At 40.9% G+C, this 23329-nt stretch overlaps 1 protein-coding gene and 1 long non-coding RNA gene across 11 annotated transcripts in view; one reads left to right on the top strand and one right to left on the bottom strand.

Annotated features, from left to right (window-relative positions):
* The window catches only part of nrxn2a (neurexin 2a), a 127765-nt gene that overhangs the window by 77648 nt on the left and 26788 nt on the right, over positions 1-23329 (top strand). Inside the window, exon 1 of one of the 10 annotated variants that reach the window (XM_040033049.1) lies at positions 15704-19422. The exons of the other annotated variants lie outside the window; for them this stretch is intronic. Within the exon in view, the coding sequence (XP_039888983.1) occupies positions 19080-19422 (343 nt within the window). The 5' untranslated portion in view covers positions 15704-19079. Of the gene's footprint in view, positions 1-15703; positions 19423-23329 lie in introns of those variants that run through there. 10 annotated transcript variants of the gene reach the window in all.
* LOC120734308 lies at positions 2878-15029 on the bottom strand. Its single transcript, XR_005695999.1, has 3 exons — positions 14469-15029; positions 10575-10584; positions 2878-2890 (listed from the first exon to the last, which is right to left on the bottom strand). It is a non-coding gene; the product is annotated as an uncharacterized LOC120734308 (long non-coding RNA).

Raw genomic sequence — 23329 nt, forward strand, 5'->3', positions numbered from 1 at the left:
TCGTGGCCTTGCCATATTGGTCCATTTGATTGACCTTTATTATAATTATGTATTTATTTTATTTTCGGTTGCTACAAACGGGACAGACATGACTGGGGGATAGGACAGGGAGAAAGAATGAAAGAAAGAGAGGGAGAGAAAGAAAAAAAGAGGGGAGAAGAGACGGTGAGAAAGGGGGGAAGAAAGAAAGAAAAACAAACAAAACACCTGGATCACCTGTATGGAGAAAAAAAAAACAGAAGAGAAAGTAAGCAAAAAAAAGAGCAACCTAATAAATACAGCACCATCACAATAAACTAGCTAGCAGTAGATAACAGTAGATACTAAATATTAAACGCTATTGTGCAGCACACAAGATAGACAGCGCACAATGTGCTTTGAGGCAGCAGCCAAGAAGGGTGTAGTCCGCGTCTGTGAACACCCGTGTGTACACCTGTGTGCACACCTGTGTGGATCACACATACCTAACAGCAGGTATGGAGGAGATCCAGGCCCCAGACATCCAGAGGCCCCAGAGTACGAGGACTCGAGGAGGACCACCAAAAGGGGGGGAACCGTGCCACCCTCCTGGGAAGAGCTGAGTAGAGCCCCAAACGAGAGGTCACCCAGCAGCTAGGAAAGCAGAGGCCAGAGGGGGTTGCAGTGGCGTGCCCGCGGGCTCTGCCGGCAGCCAGCTGTGCCAGAGAGGACCAGGCTTCAGGCCCAGAGGCCTGAGGGCATCCCACCCCCCCGAAAGGGGCCCAGCCGGGCCACAGGCGCCAGGCCCCGCCAATCGGCCACCAGGAGTGAGCCGGTACATACATGAGTGCCCAGCCCCAGTCGACAAGAACCACCAACACACCAACGTCTGAGGGCATCAGCCACCGGCAGGGAGTGTGGTGAGGGGAGATAGGCCTCCGTACTTAGGAGGGCCTGAGATGTACCCAGAGAGGTTGAGTCTAAGACCCAACCTGACATATAGGCTGTATCCCAATTCAGGGTCTGCAGCCTTAAAGGCTGCATTTCAAGGCCGATTACGTCACAGCGGCGCACCGAAGGCTGTCCCAATTCAAAGGCTGCTCGAAATGCAGCCCTGAAATGCGTCCTTCATATCCCTGAATTTTAAGGCTGTGGCAGTGTAGACTTCGTGGCCCAACATATCCCAGAATGCATAGCGCGGCTGTGGGTGTGGATAATTTCGCCGAAAAAAAACGGCGGATGAGGGGTGGCCGAAGAGTAAACTTTAAGTAAGTACTGAATATTATGTCACTTATTTATGTGCAAATGTTTAATAACGCAGAACATTAAAACATTACTGTTGGCAACATGTCGGCATAGTTATGTGACATTAGTGAAGTTTGTACTAACTTGGTTTTAAAGCCTTTACTTTAAAATATACGCCGTTCAATAGCTGAGCTTAATCTTACAGAGAATGATCAAAGCTCATGTAGAAAGAAACAAACAAATGAACAACAGATTTTCTCCTTCATTTCTGTCAAACAAAGCTGTATGACACGTTTTCAGCTGTTAGTATCATGGTTGCTAGGCAACCTGGGCAGCACAACGGAGGCTAGACCGTCCCATTTTACAAGCCTCGCACTTCTGGCCTTAGCGGTCTTTGAGTACGCGGCCCTTGAGGATCGTTGAGGCTGCGTACTTTAAGGCTGCAGACCCTGAATTGGGATACAGCCATAGACACAGACGAATAGGCGCACGCGGACACAAACGTGCATTCACCCCACCCCATATACACAACCAAATACTCGGCACTCACCCTACATGTAGACAGACACAAATAGACACTGCACAGATAGTCACACTCCCCAAACATACTCTATATCCCAGGTCCAGGTACCCCCGTCCCCAGAGGGGCAAGCCGCACCTAGACCCAGGAGATGTTACCCTTCTCTCTGGGGTGGAGGCAAGCGGACCACCTCCTTATCTGCAGTAGCAGGGAGGCCCCGCATCCCAGACCCCAGTCTGACGGCCAACACCTCCTCCCAGCCCCCCAGCCCTAACGGCTAACAGAACCGGGGTGAGTGAAGACCCCAAACCTCCCTACGCCCGCTCATATGTAGTGTTGCTGTGTGCTGTTCTAAAGTGCATTTAAAACATCAGAGAGCAGCACGGCTCCTCCCGAAAACCCTTATGCCCACTGCTGGGCATTTTTGAAACCCCCACCCCACAGTTTGAAGGCACTTTTTGCTTTAAATTTCAGAACAGGAGGCCGTATCCATCATCTGTATACAGTCTATTCATGCTGCTCTAAATCACATCGATAGCAACAATTCTTCAGCATTCCAAAAATCATATATATCATCAATAGGTTTAGTCTCTCAAGAATTATAAGATACAATAGTTGTGCTTTTATATGCCGAGTTACAACTAGCATTTGGTCCAACCTTAAATATTTAAAATTTTATTGTTATTAGAGTCTCATAATCTGATATAAAACTCATCCTTGAAGTCATTGGAATCATCCAACTGCATCACAGTAGCCTGTAAATAAAATATAATAAGGTAAATCTGTCCGTCCTCCGAGACCCACCCATGATTTATTCAATAATACTAACATTTTTTGGTTAGATGAATTAATTCTTACCAAACAAACATTTTATGTCCATGAAACCAATGCATACTGAGGGAAAGTAGCCATTAAAGGATTATTCTGTGCCTGTAATTCAAGCATCATCTTCTCAGACTGTATTAAACGCTTGCTTTGTTAAAAGTAACTGACTCTATTCTTTAGTGGAACTCGACTTATTGTCATCATGCTCGACAGCTCCTTCAAGCAGAAAAGACTTATTTAAAGATAGAGCTTTGCTAATTACCAGGTTGTGCTTGTGGATTTAAATACAGAGTGCTATTTAATCACCTCCCGTCCAAATTAAAACATGTAAAATCACCAATGCTGCACTTTAAATAGGTTGCAGGGAGTAGACTTCTGTTCTTGTGAGGGTGAAAACATTGCTTATAATTAAATTACAATATAAAGCTATATTTGACACTTGCCATATTCCTTAATAAGCTTGATAATATTTGGGAAAGTTTCTAAGTCATTATAAGTATGTATTAAACTGAAGAGGAAAAGAAAAATTGGGTTTAAGGAGACGCCAGGAGTACATCAACTGGAGGGCAAGTCATAAAAGAAGAGAAAACGCTTACCGGCTTAAAAATGTATCTCGAAATTTGTAGAAAAAATTTGGAAATTTAGGCTACCATGTCAGAGATGCCCCAGAAAATAAGTATTCTGGTTGGAAATTATGTGAATAAATAATGTAGAACATGATTACTGGTTTAGGGCACAGTTAACGCTGAAACTTGACTGGCCTGTTTGCTGTTTTAAATTGTTGGTCATAAATGGCTGCAGCAGTCTTCTGTTCATCTATATGTAATTGCCCATGTTAGGCCTCCGTTAGTCTAAAAGTGCTTGCACGGATAATGAGACTTTAAAAAAATTCAGTCTATAGTGCTATATGGGAATAGTTATTTCAAAGAATTGTATTTTTTTCCCTAACAAAAATGTCTCAGGAGAAAAAGACATAAGTATAGCTTCCCAGCTTCATCTCACTTTGTGTGTCAAGGGGAGACTGCATGGAAAGACCTTATCGTATTATAAGCAAACAATAAAACTGAAAGATTCCCTTAAAAGAGCTATCAGGAAGGCTTTATATCAGCCTGAAAAAGCCTTGGTGTGCTGGCCGATTTAAACAGCCATAGGCAGTTTTAGATTCCATAATAACAACATAAGAGCTGAGCAGAAGGCTGCGTCTGCAGTTAGAACAGTGTCATATCCACCGAGGATCTATTTGCATTAGAGAGGAGAGCTTATTTATTTATTTTTTTTATAATAACTGGCAATTTGTTAAAGAGGATGTTTTGAAATAATCTTCATATAAAGGCTATTTATTGAAAGAATGCTTTTATTTCTAAATTGCTTTGTCAATAACCAAAGAAGTAACAGCAATCATAATGCGCCTGTAGGTGAAGTAACCAAGAGTACATATAATTATGGCAGTAAATGGTGTAAAAGTGGGGTCAGAGGCTTAGCAAGAGGCCTGGCACTTCTGCTCATATTGAGTGAAGTGGATGTGTAGAGATACAAGATAAAGTATAAACTGTCGCACTGGCGTTTAGTGCCTTTGTTTACTCTCTCATTTCCAGGCTGATATTCAGCACAGTCTCTGTGAGGCTCTATCAATTTTTGGGACAAACATTATGCAAGACTTGATTACCAAGTGGTCAGTCTCCACTTTGCTCTGACTGTCCCTCTGTACCCTGCTCTCCATGGGAACACGGTGGGTTTCACTTGACATCCAGACCACGCAGCAGCTCAGCCTCTGATGAATGCTAGTCTATGCTGGCTCCCGGGGGTAGGCCGGGGCTTCCTAGTCTCTACTGCAGGGGCTGTGTGAGAGGAGAAAGGTTACATTCAGTTTACATCATAAAGGCTAGACGGAGACACACACACACACACACAGAGGCCTTCAGATACAGAGACTGCCTCTATCTGGCTTCGTTTCTTTCTGTCACTCTTTCTAACACTCAAAGACACAGCGACACACTCACTTATACATCATTCAATTGCTGTTCCTCTTACAACATCAAGCTCTCACTCTGTTTGGTGCTCAATAAAATTAGAACCCGCTGTAATGAAGAATTTAGGAAGCGCAACTTCTAATGCAGTTATGATGTATTGTGTTTTTTACATCATTTTTCGGAAGCCTGCGTGGGCTACGAAGCTGAACCATCATAATATCTGAACTAATCTAAAGCAACTGGTATAATTGAATACTATACATTAGAGAGCTAAAACTTTACATTTTATACACTTATACATTATAGAATGCTTACTGCACTCGGGTCTGACACTGCCCTGCAGCATAAGGAGGGAGTTGTGGAACTCATGTTAGTGTTAGGTCAGGTCAAAGTGATTTTATCAATTCAATCTCATAAAAACATACAAATAGTCAGATCGATGTTCTAATGTGTGTTCTACCTGCTTCAATTTCATGTGTTTAAAGCAAACTTGGCATAGAATTAAGGTCAAGCAGAAAGACATATTTATTCATTTACATGCATGCAAATTGCCATGACAATGCAGCAAATACATTTTCGCACTGCTGTAACTTCACTGCGCAGCTTTCTCAGTGCATGCATAAAACAGATCTCTCCAGCTGATGAATTATATCGCACTTAAAGCATATTGTCATTAAAAGTGAAAATGTGGTGCCTTAAGCCAATTTTAAACTGAAACTCTGACCCAGTACCAGGTTATGTACCAGGTTATACCAGGTTACTATATGTAGCCAGATAAAAAGACAACCTTGTCACACTGAAAATTCTGATTTTAGGCTTAGCATACTCACCTACCCATTAACATACACAAAACTGCATAAATAAAAAAGATCAAGATCTAGCAGAAGCAAGAACAAAGGACATATAAAGAGTTCATTGGTGTTAAGCCCATTTTAGTTGACCTTTAAAGCTATATGTCTGTATGCAGTGGTATCCTTCTGTAATATTCAAGACTGTTTTCTTCATTTTAATGTAATGTCTGGAATCCAACACTAATCCTAAAAAAGTTGTTATGCTGAAGTAATTTGTAAAACATTTAAACCCTACATTGAACCTGAAGAAAGACTATATATCAAGTTTTTAAACTGAAAAATTTGATTGTAATTTAAAATATATATTCTAATTTTAAAATTGTAACCTACAATTTTTGCTGTTATGAGACAGCAAAGAGTCCCACAACAAGAGTCACTCTTACCTCCACACTGAATCCTTTTCTTCTCTCTCACTGCCCGCTGATATGCCTTCCCCTTCTCCTTGTATGCAGACAGTCATTTGTAGCCTACATTGAAAATATTAAAATGGGGTTGTCACCCAGATGGCCCCCAAAAACTGAAGCTTTTGAAAATGTGGATACAATCGTGATATGGTGTGTTTTAACCCAAACAGTAACTAAATAGAGTGCTGTTTACAATGGACTAAGATGAATGGGAATCCTGCGGTTTGATGAATCCAAACTTACAAATTTTAGAAATCACAGTCACTGTAACCTCTACCTGAGCAAAAGACCTATCCAGCTTTTTATCAACATCAACACAAAGGTCAAAAGTTGGGATCTGTGATACAGGTCAGCGGTCCCCAACCCCCGGGCCAGTACTGGTCCATGAGTCGCTTGGTACTGAGCTGCGAGAGTTGAGGCTAGGGTGCGAAATTTATGGTTTTTATCGTTAACTCGGTTTCTCTGGGTCTTTTCCCGTGTTGTAGTTGTGTCTTATTTTGAAAGAAATATTTACACATTACCACAGCAATTACACAGTGAATTCACATTTATTACACAGTTTTTGTCTTGGTCCAATCATTTTATTTGGTTGTATTTATCCGCGACACCTTAAAGGCCGGCCCGTGAAAACATTGTCTGACATTAAACCGGTCCGTGGCGCAAAAAAGGTTGGGAACCGCTGATATAGGTAACTTGCAGATCTGTAAAAGTGCTTTTAGCTGCAATACATTCAGCCCTTTAAAAGAGTCTTCAAAAACATTTGGCTCATTATAAAAATTAAAATTAAAACCATTGAGTGGCTAAAAACCCTATATCAAATAATAATGTGAAGAGTTTTCATATTACTTTGATACGGTGCTTTAGTTCCCAAAATTTTGTAGTTTTCTACAATGAGGAAAGGATGTGATGAAGTAGTTGTAAAAATGCATAAGTCACAAGAGAAAATGCTGCTTACCTTACGTTCAAAGTAATCTGTGTTAAAATTTTGTTGTTCAATCACTTTTTAGCTTTTGATATGTTGCATTTGTTCAGTTTTGAAGGAAGAATTGGGTTTAGATCATTTTAAAATTATTGCATGCTCTTTTCATTTTTTACATATTGTCTCTTCACGTTTATGACTTGATTACCATAGATCATACAACAGCAACAACAGAAAACTCAGCATGGCATTCTATATTTAAAAAAAGAAAGTCTTCTCATAGCATTATGTGATTGGCAGACTGTGCATCACTCTGGATGCATTTCTATGTCATTTCTATACTTGAGGTCACAACTGTTGTCATTTTCCTTCAGGCAGCACAACTGGCTGCCGTCTTCAGCTGCTGGAGCCGCCACTGTTGCCTGATAAAAGCTCATGTTCAAGTATTTCACATTTCTCTACCCACTTCTGTAACCTATTAAAACTCACGATCCATATAAAATTGGCATTCAGGAGATTCGTTTATGGAAACGGTATAGAGTAACAAGGCACTCAGACAGCTGCGGTGCTGTGAATAGCTATAATAGTCACAGCCATTGTATCTAGCACATGTTATTTTGAGGGGTCTGTCAAATGTCGTTGTGCCTCCTTGATTAACAAATTAATTACTTTAGAAAGTTTAATACATAGTTTCACTTAGTATTTGTAAGGTTATTGTCCTTACAGGCTGTAAAACAAGTGCAGAATATTTAATATACATATATTTTTTAGACAATAATAAGATACTCTTAATCCTTATGTTTCCTACATATTTCACATACATGTACTATGGAATAATAATTTTCTGGGAGAAGCAATCATAATAGCACAATAACATTTTAAAACGTATTTCTTCTTAAAGCTCTACGCATGTAATTAATGTCATCTAAAGATAAAAAAAAGATTGTTATTATTATTGGGGTTTTTTTGCAAAGTTACAGTTAATTTGCATATTTAGCAAAAGGACAGTCTATCCTTTTCTTTACCATAACATGCAGCTTTTATCCCAAGTACAATTATTACTAAAAAGCGTATTTATATTCATTTGACTCTGGTGTCATTTAGTTTTCAATCATATTAGTTAACATTAATTGTGCTGTATTCATATGATAAAAAACAGCCAGGGTCATTTTAACTCCCACACAGAAGACCTGAAATAAACGCACAACCAGCCAATCCTGAAGTCTAATCTCTCCAGCATGTCCTAGGTCTGCCCCGGGGCCTCCTCACCTCCTTCCCCTAGGACATGCCCAAAACACCTCGCCTAAAAGGTGCCCAGGAGGCATCCTGGTCATACCATCTGAACTGGCTCCTTTTGATTTGGAGGAGTGGCAGCTCTACCCTGAATCTCTCCCAAATCACCAAACCTTACACCGTATCTCTAAAGGATAACTCAGACACCCTTTAGAGGAAGGTCATTTTTGATTTTATCCACAATCTCATTTTTTCACTCACTACCACTCACTTTTCCACTTGGAGACTCCAAGTTGCTCCATCTGGAACAACTTTTAGTTGTCACGCCACCCATTTGAAGATGAGAAGCATGGCCTAAGACTTTGAGATGCTAATTCTCATCCCATCTGCCTCAGACTCAGCTGCTCCAGTGCAGGCTGGAGGTCACATCATCTGCAAAAAAGCAGGGCTGAGACCACTGAATCCTCCTCCCTCCGAACATTGGCTGCACCTAGAAAGTCTGTCCATAAATGTTATGAGTGACAAAGTGCAATCCTGTCTGCCCAGTGTCAACCAAGCTCTGTCTATGGTTGTACAGAGACCAGAAAAAACTAAAAAAAACCTAAAGCTAAACATGCACTACAGGCATGTTTAGCACCCCTCCTGCTATGCTCAGGGCATCTTACAGAGGGAACAAACAGATGCTATTTCCTCACTTCCATGAGTGTCATTGCTGCTTTGACGCAGCAGTATCAGCTCTCTTTTTTATAGGATCCATGGCAAATATTTAAAAAAAAAAATATTTCAATTAAAACAACATACTGTAAATGTGCTTTTGACTTTATCCCCCGGGACCCCCAGACATTTTTTAAAAACCCATCAAATCAAAGCAGAAATAGAAAACAGTGGCACAATGAAAGCGATGAGAATGGCCCATGATTAGGAATGAATTGACAAAGTCGTAAAACATGGGACTGATGGGTCCACACAGACCCAATTTAGAAGGATGATTGGTAAAGTAATTACTAGACCTTTAAGCAAATCCAAAGAGTGGTTATACAGCACAACTTGTGACTTAATGTGCTTCATATTAAGATGTGTATGCAAAGATCCACCTATCTAAACACATTAGCAATTTAGTGAGTAGGAATAAGTATTTAATGCATATTCTTATGAAAAATTACTGTGCAATGTGATTTTCTCATTGGATGGTAGATTATTTGGGTCTAGATTAGTGCTGTCCTTCTCGTGCATGCTTGGCTAACACATACAACAGTACTGTACATATGTGAATTTGATACCATTTTGTCACAGAAGACACCCTCTCCATTTGACACACAAATGCAAATGACCTCTCTTTACCTGTTTCTCATTATCTCTTTAAAAAAAAAAACACGTCTCAGTTTCCATTCATTTTATCTTTCTCTATCTACCCCCTTGTCTTCATCGCCTCTTCTTTATACGTGGCTCAAACTCTGGTCATTGTGCAACAATGGACGAGTCTCTGCATGCTCAGCAAAAGAAAATCCTTCCAATTTTTTTCTTTGCCCCCAATTCATTTTGATAGATTGCTCCCTCACTTTGCTCATGTTCAATGAATAATAAAAAGATCTGTTAAGCTTCTTTCCTGCAGTGAGGTAGACTGCTGTCCCTTATGCATTTTTCCTCAGATGCAGTTGTAATGCGAGTGATAAATTTAGGACACACACGCAATCATTTCTCACCCGATTTGATTCTCTGTACAGTCTTCAATGCACAGTAAGCACTGCTATTTGGGCAGTGATGCAGTACTCGTGATTTGACTTGGACTGTCCTAAGGTCAGGTGTAGAAATAGCAGTTTGTGTTTGATTGTGCCATCAGTCACAAAAAGTATTTTTTTTCATTTGCAGCTTGTGTTGGGACTATTATCTGTTGGTCTAATTTAAAAAACACTTGATGACCATTTGATAAATGTTAAGTAATAAGGCATCTGGCAATCACTTTTACATTTTCCCCATTAAGATGGAAACTGGAAAAGTGATGGCGATGCTGTTGTTTGCTAAGGATTGACATATATGTTTCCTTTAAATGATTATAAATGAATATTTAATTAAGAGTAAATGGTGCATTTTCTTTTTTCACAGCTTACAAAAGAAATGCGTGATTATCAACTGCTCCGAATTAGCTGTGCATCTGTGTTTGTGTGTGTGTGTCATCAGGGCAAAAAGTGTTGCTGGTGACACCTACTGTAGTGGTACGTGGCACGAAATCAGTTTTGAGTACTTTGGCAGGTGCTCATATGTCTGACTGTGGACAGATTTTGCCAACACGATGGCAGCCCAACCAGACACAGTCACGAAGGTTTGGATGAGTGTGGCTGACATGAAAGTAAAGGTCATCTTCGAATATGTGGTCTGGTATCCACATATCTGATCCCTTCACAAATGGTACAAGATTACTTGCATAAATAATTGTTTATGTAGTTTAGAGCGAAAGTGTTACCCGCTGAAAAAAGTAACTGGTTAAAGCACTTTTTGCATTGCAAACAAAACCCCAGCACTTTGCAATTCCTTACAACCATGAGTTATATTGTCCAGTGTGCATGTGTCCTTTTGTATAGTTAACTATGTATATCACTGCATAGCAATTTGATGTTAGTATCTTCTCTGCTATGCACACAACAGCAAGACTGTTAATTCCCTCTAGCTATCAGTTTCATATTAACTAGAAGCTAGCTCTTGCTATCCCATAGCTATAGTAACAGCATCAAATTGCTCCTCAAAGGTCTTAGCACACAATTTGGGAAACTTAGCTTTAAGACGCGTTCTCAAAATGTGAATTGGAGTCCTCCAAACTCACAGACACTTATCTGTTACCAAGGCACAGTTTACATTTCACCGTGATGTTCTTTTCACCCACAAATTCAGAATAATGTGCGTCTTTGATGACATAAAGGTTGTCCTTTCTCCTTTCTTCACTAGCGTAGCTTTACATGCACAGTAACACAACACTAGGTTTGGAAACCTTCAAATAACACCTGCGCAGCAACTGGCCAATGAAGAGAAAGAAAAACTGTGCACATTTGTCGTGATTTTCTTTTTTTTAATATGCCTATGCCTGTGTATGTGCATGCGTGTGTTAAATAGGAAAAATAATTAGAATGGAGAAAAACAGGCTGCTTGAAAAAGTAACAAAAACAGTGAAATGCAAAACCAATTTGCCACATCAGTCGTTACAAGACAAAAAAGTCTGAGCAGTCCAGAATGTTACTTTTTAATGTGTTACTCTAGTTTTCCTTTGCTGGGGCTTTCACATTATTTCACATAAAATGATACTGCATACTACAAAAGACATCCCACAATGAATATATTGTGAATCTGACATCTCTTTTTGGTTCCTGTAAAAAAGAAAAAAAAGGGGGGGGGAAAGAAGTATGTCTGTAATATTCAACTCAACGATACTTGATGACTTGCTCAGAGTTAATTCAACAGGGATCAGACTTCGCTCTCTAAACCCATTTCCCATCTTAAATAAACAGTCACTATGATAAAATCAGCTAAAGAACAGGGCAGGACAAAAATACAAGTTAAATGTGCAGTATGTATCTCTGCCAAGGCTGCAAAGTCGTATAAATCTTTAAATATTGATTCACAGTAACTGCATTGGGCAGGCAAACAACTGTTTATCTTCAGACTCCACTGAAAAATATTTGTGTAAAGTGAAGATACCGACAGTATCTGCCTCTTGGTGGAAAGAAGCACACAGTTAAAAAAAACAAAATAACTCCTCCTTCAACACTAAGGATCATGACATTCACGCCGATTCTTTATTTGAAAGGGTATTATTTAACTATTTTGTTTTTCACACACGATTTGCGGAAATTAATAAAATAGGTGAAGTAATGCAGCCGATTTGGTTCAAGAGCCGTTCTCACCAAACTGCACCAAAATACATAACACATTAGAAGCATCTGGTCTGAATACAATGTTAGCAGTGGAGCGAGGATCTTGGAAGTATTGCCTGAAATCTCAGAATAATGACTGATTTTCTTGTTCTTGCCGTTCTGGCAACATTGCATAAATGAAGCATAAGCATTCGCTCATCTTGGTTCCTGCCACCTCCGCTCATTTAGTGGCCACTCACATGAAATATGATGCTAATTAATGTTAAGTGCTAAACTTAAATGAAGGAGGATGCAACAAATGGATATTGACACACATCATGTCTAAAATCACTCACTTTTTTGCTAACTATCATACTACATTTGCCCTCTGTGATTTTATTTGATTGTCATATTCCTCCTTTTTTGTGTGTTAATGGCTCGATGCGGCTTTCTGCTCACGATTCAATGAATCATATTTGATGGGTGTGAAAATTACAGTTGTGCAACACTACAGCTGTCAGCGATGATGCAAAATGTCAGAAAAATCTTTGTTTACTTCTCCTTTGGGAGTAAATTACTATTTGTTGCTTAGGCGGTAGTTAATGAGTGAATGATGGATTGATTTCAAAAGCAGCCCAGAGGTTTGAGTGTTAAAACACCAGCATAAGTGACAAAGAGACACGATTCAGTGTTTTTGTCTGTGTTACACAAGTGGATAAACGCAGTAATGACAGTAGTGCAGCAAGACAAGAGTATTCAGATGTGTGTTTTCTCCCATTTTGTTTTAAGTTGTTTTTGTAACAGTGCCTTTCATTCTAGGTGTTGAACGCAGCTGTACTTGTGTAACGAGAGTGATAATAAACGTCTTTAATCATGTGGCAAGTAAAGAAGGAAACAAACACTTACGCATTCAGTGTCCACTTTGCTCGGTACACCGTGCTAGTACCGAGCTGAGCCCGCCTTTTGTGTTGAGAACTGCCGTAATTCTTCATGTCTTCCACGTTGACGTGATAGCATCAAACAGCTGCTGCAGATTTGCCAGCTGCACATCAATGATGTGAGTCTACCATTTCACCACATCAAAGTTTCTCTATTGGACTGAGATCTGGTGACTGTGGTGGCCATGCTCAAGAAACCAGTTTGAGATTTTCTGAGCTTTATGGCATGGTGTGCTATCCTGCTGGAAGCAGCCGTGAGAAGATGGGCACGCAGTGGTCATAAAGGGATTGACATGGTCAGCAGCAATACTCAAGCAGGCTGTGTTGTTCAAACTCAGCTGGTACTAAGGGGCCACAAAGTGTTCTAAAAACACACATACACAGACATACACACACACACATACCATTACACCATCAGCAGCAGCCTGAACTGTTGATATAAGGCAAGATGGAGCCATTCTTTCATGTTGCTTATGGCAAATTCTGACCCTGACCCTGAATGTTGCAGCAGAAATCAAGATTCATTTTTCCTGTCTGGTCTTCTGCTGCTACAGCCCATCTGCTTCAAGGTTCGATGCAAAGTGCATTCAGAGATGCTGTTCTGCATACTTTAGTTGGAGCTAGTGGTTATCTGAGTTAGTATTACCTTCCTAACAGCCTCTTGTTGATGATGATGCCATGTAAGCAAGGACACTCCTGAAAAATATTGGCTGAAATAGCACCACGGGTTGAACGTGAAGCATATATTGTGGGCACAAATCTCAATCTCAAGTTTCATTTCATATATTCAGGTTTTTCTTTCACATACTTCAACTTGCATTCTGTGTGCCATCTGTAGCTGTCTTTAGTGTGGCATCATTAGAATTTACTGCCCCTACTGGATGGATAGATATATCAACCACCGGGTATTATTAAGGGGGAACTAATTTCAAATAGTTAATTTGGATAGAATGGCCATTTAAAAGCCCAGAAACAGAGGGGAAAAGTTCACCTCTTGAAATCCTGAAGTCCCACAATGCAAGAATCCATTAATAATTGTCACCTGAAATCTGCTGCCTCAAAATCATTGAATTAATTAATTAAAGAAACAATTAAATTGGTTTTCAGCTTAACTAGCTATGTGCCGCCACATAGCTCATCTTCTACGTGTACTGATGAAAGCATCCACACTCACAACAATGATTTTGCTACTGCAAAATCTCATTTTGGATTTAAGCAGAAGAAAACACACACAAAAAAATTATAAATAACCATTAGATATACATTTGACCTTGACTGAATGCATCAAAAAAAATTTTAACTGTTAAATAAAAATGCCTCAGCATTTACCTTTAAAACTATAAGCGCGCTACACAATACCTGCCCAAAATGAAGAAGAACAGATCAGGGCTTTCTGACAGATTTTGTGTCTGTGTCAGAAATAATTGTTATAAAAAATTAATAAAGTCACTGCTGTTCTGTGTGCACAAATGTGTAACCGGTTCCTGTATTTTTAGGTCAGTTCAGTTTTATTTATATGGCACCTATTCACAACAAGGCACTTTATATTAGAGGATAAAAACCCTAAAATATTAGACGGAAAACACTAACAATCAGATGATCCTCTCTCTGAGTATCACTTGGTAACGGCGGGGAGGGAAAACTCCCTTCAAAGAGGAAGTAATTTCCAGGGAAGGTGCAAATCACAAGAACATGGAGGATGGGGTGAACATAATTATTTTTGTCTTTTAAAAAAAATTGATATCTTGTATTGCTTGTAATACACTGGTGGTTTAGTGCCCCCTCCGACAGTTGCTGTCTGAATACTGCCATTGTTGACATTTTGATGATATCCTAAAGTGCCTGAATCATCAGGTGGACACTGCACATACCAGAGCTATAGCAACAGCTCATGTTTTCTATAACGAGCAAGACGAGTAGATCAGCACAAAGCAATAGAAGAGAGAGGGCTTCCAGCATGGCCGGCTTTGCTGCTGATGTCTTTTCATGCTCATCATCAAAATAAGGCGATTACGCTGGAAATACACCTCATCCAAGTAAAAATTATATATCCATTTTCGATTTTTCTGTTTTTTCTTTTTTTTACTTTACACTGTGGAATAAAAGGAGGAAATGACTTGAAGCAGTCCCCCTTCACTCATTTTCTCTCTTTTTTTTTTCTGGCCCTAATCCAGAGCCCAACATTTTTAAATTTTGGCTATTTAATATATTGTAATTTGTTCACATTGTAAGCATCACTGCCGCTCTTCTTTTCCAGGAGACATGCTGAGGCTAGTAAGCTCAGCTAAACAAGCAAATGAAATCTATTTTTGCCAGCACCATGTGCAGCCAGCAATATGCAGCCTACTGTCACATGCACTGTCTTTTCAAAGAGACTGCACCCCGTCTGCCAAGACACAAGTGAAAGATCGCATTTATTCAAGGTGTGCATTTCGACCAGGAAATTGTGTATTTAAAGTTGTGCTTCCAGTGCCCCCACCCACCGCCTCCATCTTCAAGCATTAGAGCATCAATATCGGTGTGAATGAATGCAAATTCTTATATCTGTCGATGGAACTATTGTGCAAAGCAGCGCCCTCATGTTTCTTACTTTTTCCTTCTTCTCCTTGCACCGTCTACGCCAGGCTTATTTTAGGTGTTGTCGCTTTGAGACTAATGAAATCAACCAAACATCACAACTGCAGGCCATGCCTTTCAGGGGTTGCTCGCATTATGAGTAATTAATCTGAAAGTGCTATGATTAATCCTGCTACTTTACCCCCTGGGGCGAGACTGGATGTCTGCGAAAACTCGTCTCTCACAAATCCTCCCGAGAACAAACATGCACATTTAGGTTTCTTAAGTCTTTAAAACGCTATACACGTCTTCTCGCATCATGTCACTCGCAAGTTTGTGAGAGAGAAAAAAGCTGAAAAAAAACCCCTTCTTTACGTGAGCTTTTTTCTGCAGTGACACGTCTGTTCACGGTATATGTTCTATAAAATTGTTCCATATGTGCATAAATAATGTGATTATGGAAATGCTCAGTGCTCTCCCAAAGCTCAATAAGTGATAAAAAGGGCTTTTAAAAGATATGTGGGAAGATTTTAAGGAATGCAAATGAAAGATTGTTTGGTGTGGAATACAGAAATCGCAGATAATGTAGGACAGTATCTTTGCTTTTGAAATCCAGGAAAAGTTTGTTGGATTTCATCTGACAGTCAAGCTTGGCTTCTAATGCAAAGTTGATGTGCATCCTTTAAAGTCTGCTGAACTTGTGCGTTAATGTGGGATGCTCAAGTTGGAAAATAACCAAGGGCAACACAAGGTTACAGTCATCCATCCTTCTCCCTTGTGTTGTCCAGATATTGTGACTTCGATGGTGTTAAGCAACCCTCAAGTACGCAAACTAATTAACGTAAGCCCTTCATTGTAGACAGTTCTCAGAGAAATATCATCTGGAAATTAAATACTGGTTTTATTTGAATTGTGTGTCAGAGAGAATTTCTTGCTGAAATTATTTGTTATGACTGCCCGTATTTTTGGCTGTGCAAAACTGAAAATGGCTGAACTGCTTTGACAGTGGAAATAAAATTGACTTTTCAGTTGGCGTCATCGGGGGATTATTCTCTCTGTGCTTGTCAGTGCCTTTCCACAGCAAATAGTTATTACTGTAAAATGTGTCTACATGTTATAGCCGGACAGCGCTCAGCATCGTCACTGTTTGATTAAGCTGGCATGTGCTTCCCAGTATTAAGATTTATGGAGAAATGTATAGAAGAGGATACACATAAGGGAATTAAATCTCCCTCTGACCGAAAAAATAAAAATCCACAGCTTCTTCCAGCTTATTCACGTTCATAATAGCAGCAGATAAATGTCTACATGCTGTTTGGGCACTTGCCATTCCAGAGTGCTGTGCACTCATCCCTCCTGTGTTCTTTTTTGTTCGACCAGCCTCACTCCCCCACATGCCCCACCCCCTCCCCTGCTTGAGTAATGGCCTGCGTCGACTTCTTGTCACCATGAGAGGTGGTGCTGCATGGCTTGCCTCTGTCCTCCTGTTACCATGCGTGTCCTTTCAACCGACTAGGCAATCCCAGCTGATATCTATATCGACCGTGATTTAGCTGATATAGCTGCAGTCTCCCGTTACTTCTCCTGCAATCTCTTCCTCTCTGTTTCTCCTATTTGACTCCATCCTCCACCTCCTCCCCCCATCCCACCCACCCCTCCTCACTTTGTCTCTCCCTTTCTGATAATGTGTTCCATCCTCTCGAGTGTCAACGTAGTCCAATTCATCAGTTCAAAACGTGAGCAGCTCGGAAACTCGGATCAGTCGTTGCCTGGAATAAGTTCTGCATGGTTAAGCAGCAGAGCTACTGAGCTCTTTTAACATAGGGGTGCCTCGTATACAGGTATGAGGTGAAAACATCAGGCAGAGGGATTAGAGCGAATTGATTTGGAGTGTAATGTAAAAACAGCAAAGGTTTGGAAGTGCAATCCTGGGAAAAGAGAGGTTTGAGATTGAATTTTGATGCAAGCCATTGATTTGCTTAAAATGGATTACATACCGCCGCCCATAACTTGCTTAGCTTAGGGGTGGCGAGCGATATTGCTCTGACAGGTATTTGTGTTTCTGTCGTTCATGCCTGTTGTAGCTCTGGAGTCTTTATGTTAGGAGCACGTCCATACCAATACCCTTGTGTTCATTCTGTAACAGCTCTGACAGCTCACCTAAATCAGGCTCCTCCTCTGCAGTATGATTCCTGCGTGTTACTGCCAGGACCTGCAAGCCAGTGCGCTGTGAATCTGTAGCATGTATTTATTCACACAACCCATTTACTTGCCTCACTATTTCCCTGTGTGTTTGCGCCGTGGCTGCCTGTTTTCTCTTTCGCTGTCTCTTCCTGTGTCTCCCTCCCTCCTGCTATCGTTCTCCCATCCTCGCCAACCCCCCCCCCCACTCTCTTTGCTCACAGACTCTCTTTCTCAGACGCACACACACACACACACACAACGCACACACACACACACACACACACACACAGAGGCACATGCTGTGCCTCACTGGATCAGAGCCTCTGACTACAGTATGCCTTCAGAAGAGCTCCTTTATCTTGCATTCATTAGACCACAACTCCAAGGCAAGGTTGCTTTTTGCCGGGGTCCAGACTTGTCCTGGAATTTTACCCATCCGGGATTCATTATTATACGACGGTGCTTTTTAATTAGCATAATTTTTGCTGCGGCAGTCCAAGGCTACATCTCACTCGCTGCCACCCAAGACATCTGATCTGAGGAGAATCACCTGCTCTCCTTCAGAGACAGACAGACGCAGCCGTCACGTTAACCAACCGTTCTCCGTCAGAGGCAGTACGGCGGATCTGGACAAGGTAACAGGAGAAGATAAAGGGGGAATAAAGGAGCAGCAGTGAGAGGAATGCAGCAGTAGTCGCTACTGCGTGAGACTAAGCAGGTGGAGCGTGAGGGGAGGATTGTACGTTCAATTGAAACAGAAACACTCAGCTGCATTCTGGTAGATCGCCACGCCAGAGGTTGCCGTTCGCTGGATTTGCTGCGCCTGTGAGAGGCTGAACGAGGAGCCGCTGAGAAATTATTTATTTATTTTCTGGATTTTCTCCTTTACCGCGCTGCTGCTGCCGCTGCTGCAGATACTGCTCCCTGTCTCTCGCTCTCTCTCTCTCATCTCCCCCCCCCCCCTCCCAATCTCCGTTCTCTACCCATTCCCTGGCTAAAGGGGAACAAAAGCACTGGTTCCTGCATCACCCTTCATCGCTGCATCTCCACCTATTTTTATCTGCTCGTGATTTTTGCTTAATGAAATGATCCAGTTTCTCGCGGGAGCGTGTTATGTCTTCTACTGCGGTGGAGGGGCACTCTTCTTCTTAGTGGGCAGGCTCAGCTGCCCCCAAGCTCTACCTGTGGGCGATGGAGACTCTTATCAGAATTCCTATCACATCAATCTCTTTCGTTCCACTTCTCATGCCTAAATATCATGGTTGAGCAACATGCCCGTTTGAAATCAAGGCTGGATTCGTTTCCTTTTCTTTATTCGGATGTTTATCTTCTCTGCATTTAGGATGCACCTGGCTCACTTTTGGAAGAATGTGCTTTCAGGATGCTTTTTAGTAAGATTATAAATCTAGCTTTTCCGTGCAGTGGACATGTCGGCATGGCACAATGTTAAGTGAGAATAGACAGGTTAGTTGCTCTACAGTTTCTTCCACAAATGCAACTGGATTTTGACTGCCTGTTTTTATATCCGGTTTTGATATTTTTCATAACATCCAGAGGATATTTTTGTCCAGAATCTAGAACTCTCGAACCAGTCTAAGGGAGTACAAAAGAAATGGGCCCAGATTGTTAGTGAGATGCCCTGTTGTCTTCAAGTTGGACTGTCAGAGGCCAAAGCTTGGCCAAGTTTTCTGTCCTGGGCCCATGTGGATCTAATATACATGGGTAGACTCTTTGCAGCCACCTCTGTGCTTGGACAGCGGAGCAGCTGGTCACAGTTTAGCCTAGGCATGGGCCTAAGTTATTGTTCGAGACTTGCCTTTTGGTTCACCTTGCTTACTATACTCCCCATCCAGACTGGAACAGCACGCGTGTCCTCAAGTCTCAGTACCACACACCATGTCCACCACTTCCATAATAAACATGGTACTGTTCCCATTGCTATCAACAGGATGCCTTTTCTTACAAGAGGGGGCCATGGTAAGACATTTCCCTTTGAGGTTTACACTTTGCTGCATCACCAAGGCATCACTTTACTTAGATAGAACAGAGTGCCGTGGGATTATTAAGAGCTAGATGTCAGATAAAATCTCTGCTGTCTGACAGAATTGGCAGTATTGTCGTTTTAGAGGTAGAAAGGCTGCTGCTGTTCTTGTTCTTTTTATTTTATTATTCTTGGTGGCTTGTTTGTGAGATACAGAGGCACGATAGCTCTTTCAGCAGCTATAGATGAGCTGCAAGCCTCTGTGCGTCATTAACTATCTTTATCTGTCCGTCGGTATCAATAGTGTTTGCCCTCTCCCCGTGCTGCTGTTCAAGATGCGACCGCATCTGTGGATCTGTGTTTGTTTCATTACAAATAGAGATCAACAGCATGATGAATCATCGTTGCAAATCTCCTTATCTTTCTCTGTGATGTTCCTGCTTGTTTTTGAGTGGCACAATGCACTCGTTGTTATGATTTTTCCCTTGTGGCAAAGGTGATTGATGCAGTGTGTTGTAATTAGTACGATGCCGTGGCACAGAAGCTCTACAGTGATTATACTGTACAAACGCAGTTCGAGTGGGGATGGCTTTAAATTTATGAAAATAATCTTGATTTTGTTTAAAAATCGGTCTTGATCATTTTCTGTTCTGGTTATTTTTCAAGGCTTCGATATAACTCGAGCTTAGTGGATGTGATATAAAGTATTGATCTGTCCTCAACAATCTGCATCAAATTGGCTACACTCCTTAAATCGGGTCCTTCAAAGCGCTGACACCAGAGTCATTGCTCCCTTTTATATCTTACTTTGAAATTTCAGTCCTAGGACTTGCTTTTATGTCCTATAAAAAGAGACCCGATGGATTTGCAGTGTCTTTTTCACGGCAGCAGTTTTGTCGCTTGCAAAAGGGCTAAAAATGTGATGAATTACATCTGTGCTATTATAGCCATATCATTCCTGACCAGGCTTTTACAAGGACAGCACAGCCTGTGATCAAACAAGCTTATAAAAAAAAAACACTTCTAAGAAGTTGCTGATAAATTTTCAATTACCTCTATTATAGATTTTGTACTGTGGGTTATTATGAAGGATGTGCTTCAGAGCAAGAAATTCAATTTAGTGCAACATAAATGATGCAGGCAGCACTTGTGATTTACAAGCCATGTCTGCAATACCGTAACGCAATATGTAGAATGCATATCTGGATTTTGGGGAGCATTTATTGGTGTCATGTTTACGGTAGTAAGTCATGGAATAGCTATCAGAGAGTCCTAACCCTTTAAAAAGGCATAATAAATATGGCCTTCATTATTGGTCACAAACACCTTTATTGTAACACTTAAACCATAGTTTGTTTTGGGGGGCTTTGTCCTTGCTTTGATATAGCATAAATGCCTGTGTGTATGAGCCTGAGCGTGTGCATGTGCGTGGCCATGTGTGTCAAGGCTGGCCAAAGACTTCTGGATGCCCCTGGGCTATTTTCTATTTATGGGCCACCTAGCCTGCTGCAAAGCCTTACATTTGTCATCCAAAACACATTATTGGATTTATTGTTACATTAAAGTGGGTAATGTTCATAGCATGATCATACACACAGTATTTCTATGACAAGTGCATGAAATACCAAGCAAAATAGGAAGGCATTAATCACTGAATTAGGACTAAGGTGTGAGGTTATAAAGGTTTTTATTCCTTTTGCTTTACGCGATCAACAAATAACTGTTTTCTAGCAGTATCTTAGATGGAGTGGCATTCATATAGTTCATTTCTCATCCTATTTACCAAAGCCACAGATGCTCCTAACCACAATAATAAAATGTGTTTTTTGAATTGTTTTAACATCATTTTTAGCAAAAATGGCAAACATTCCTGATTCTCAAGTTAGAAAAAAACGAATGATTTTCTCTGTTTCATAAGCTTGATCAGGAAAACAAAAAAATTGAGAAAATAACTGGCCGATTAAGCCAGTAGTAGTTTGTTCTGCCCTGTACTTTTTTTACGTTAAACTCTGCAACGACGCACCTTCAAATCCCTCTACAAAATCAGAAATCCTTCTTCCTCCAAGTACCAGGCACTGCTCATCGCTCAGCTGGTCTTTGATAGTTTTTTTGTTGTTGTCCTTCCCCTTCCCTTCATGTAACATAATAAAAAAGCATTAACACTCAAAATGCATTTACAGCAATATAATAAATTCATAATTCAAAATAGGTTTTTCATTCATTCCTAAGCCTCGAATAAAACCGTGAATAACTCAGTCACACCTACTTTATCGACTGCTCACAAAGACCTGCAGCATGTTTTCAGCATGGTTTGGTTTATGCAATTTAGCAGCGGTATCTGGTTCATTATAAATAAAATGTTTCCACTTGCTAAACAAAATACCCTACATGAGTTCATTAGCTATTGAACAGGTCCTTTTCAAGAATGTTAACACCATGTTAACTGAAGCTTTTCTTATACCAGGGGAAGCCAAATCCCAACTTGAAGCATATTATGTAACTTGCTTGCTTCCATTCTTCCATAGTTCATATTCCATCACTGCAGGGCCTTTAAAACTCAAGAGATTTTGCGCATGCTCCTTAAACGCAGCGTTGTTTTAAATCAGGTTCTATGCTGGGATTTGCTGAACTCATCACCGAACCACTAGACCGCAAGAGAGCTAGCCATGACCCCAGTGCCAAAGACCTTGTATGCTCTCAACAAGAATACAAGAAAGATTGCACCAGCTGACCCCCCTTCATGCTCACAACACACCCGCATGTTCAACACACTCAGTAAAAATATGCTGCACTTAGATCTCCAGGGCCCCCATGTTAGTGCAAGAACTGTCTGGCTGAGGCAAGGCAAAGAGGAGCTAATGCTTGAAGAGAGACGTCTCAAGTGCAGGAAATGGTTTAGCGAGCTTCTTTCAGTGATGATACCTTTGGGCACAATTCAAAATTTAAAGATTGAATAAAACAGAAAGCATGCTGTCCTTAGATCGATGCATTAGTGCACCACAGTGTTTATTTTTTTCTTGCTTTGAGAGCTGCAGAAAGGGAAAATAAAGGGACGTCCGAAGGTCCGTTGAAGGGGGCTCAGTTGTCTCCGGGTCGCATATTACATTACCCTCAAGGATCGTAGTGAGGAAGGCTTGAGTACACATGCACAATCATACACTTACAAACACACACGACAAATAAAAACAAATTTAAGCAACAGAGGTTGTCTCGGCCAGCGGATGCATATGTGTTCAGATTTTGCTTGTTAATTTCATATCAAAATCAAAATCATACAGCCATTGCCTCCATTGCCATTCCATTCATTTTGATTGAGCGGGTCGTTTTGGGTGGTGGACGCGACAAAGGATGGGGCGTAAAAGCAGAAACAAGAGACCTGCTCTAGATCTGCAGCAAAGCAGAACAGGAGGCTGAAAAAGTGTTTTAAGAGGAAAAAAAATGAGACACAAAAGAAGTGCGAGTGCTGCGTTCTCGAAAAAATAGCCAGTAACCAAACATCATGGCACATATACTGTAGATTGCATTTATGCTGCCTAACTGGTACACATTTTTAGCAATCCATTAAGCAGCCCGGCATTCTGCATTAGTAGGAGATGTAGGCCTATACGGGGGCTGGTAAGAAAAGCAGCATTGTCTTGTAATCCTGCCTATCTGTAACATTACAGTGAGCATTAGCAAGGCTCCTCTTGAGGTGCAGTGAAGTTAATACGTTGGCCATACATTTATGGTAGTCGATAAAAAGAAGAAGGGTCACATTCACAAAGAGTGATGGGTTTTTTTAGTACGTCACAGAGCACATTATAGGTTGGCTTGCTGTACCATTATATTGCATCAGAAACTTCTGCTTGCATGACAAGACAGGACAGTCTTGATATCAAGATTATCGAGAAGTTAGGTCCAAGT

The sequence above is a fragment of the Simochromis diagramma genome, unplaced genomic scaffold (assembly GCF_900408965.1).
Source record: "Simochromis diagramma unplaced genomic scaffold, fSimDia1.1 OVJJ01000216.1, whole genome shotgun sequence".
Lineage (NCBI taxonomy): Eukaryota > Metazoa > Chordata > Actinopteri > Cichliformes > Cichlidae > Simochromis > Simochromis diagramma.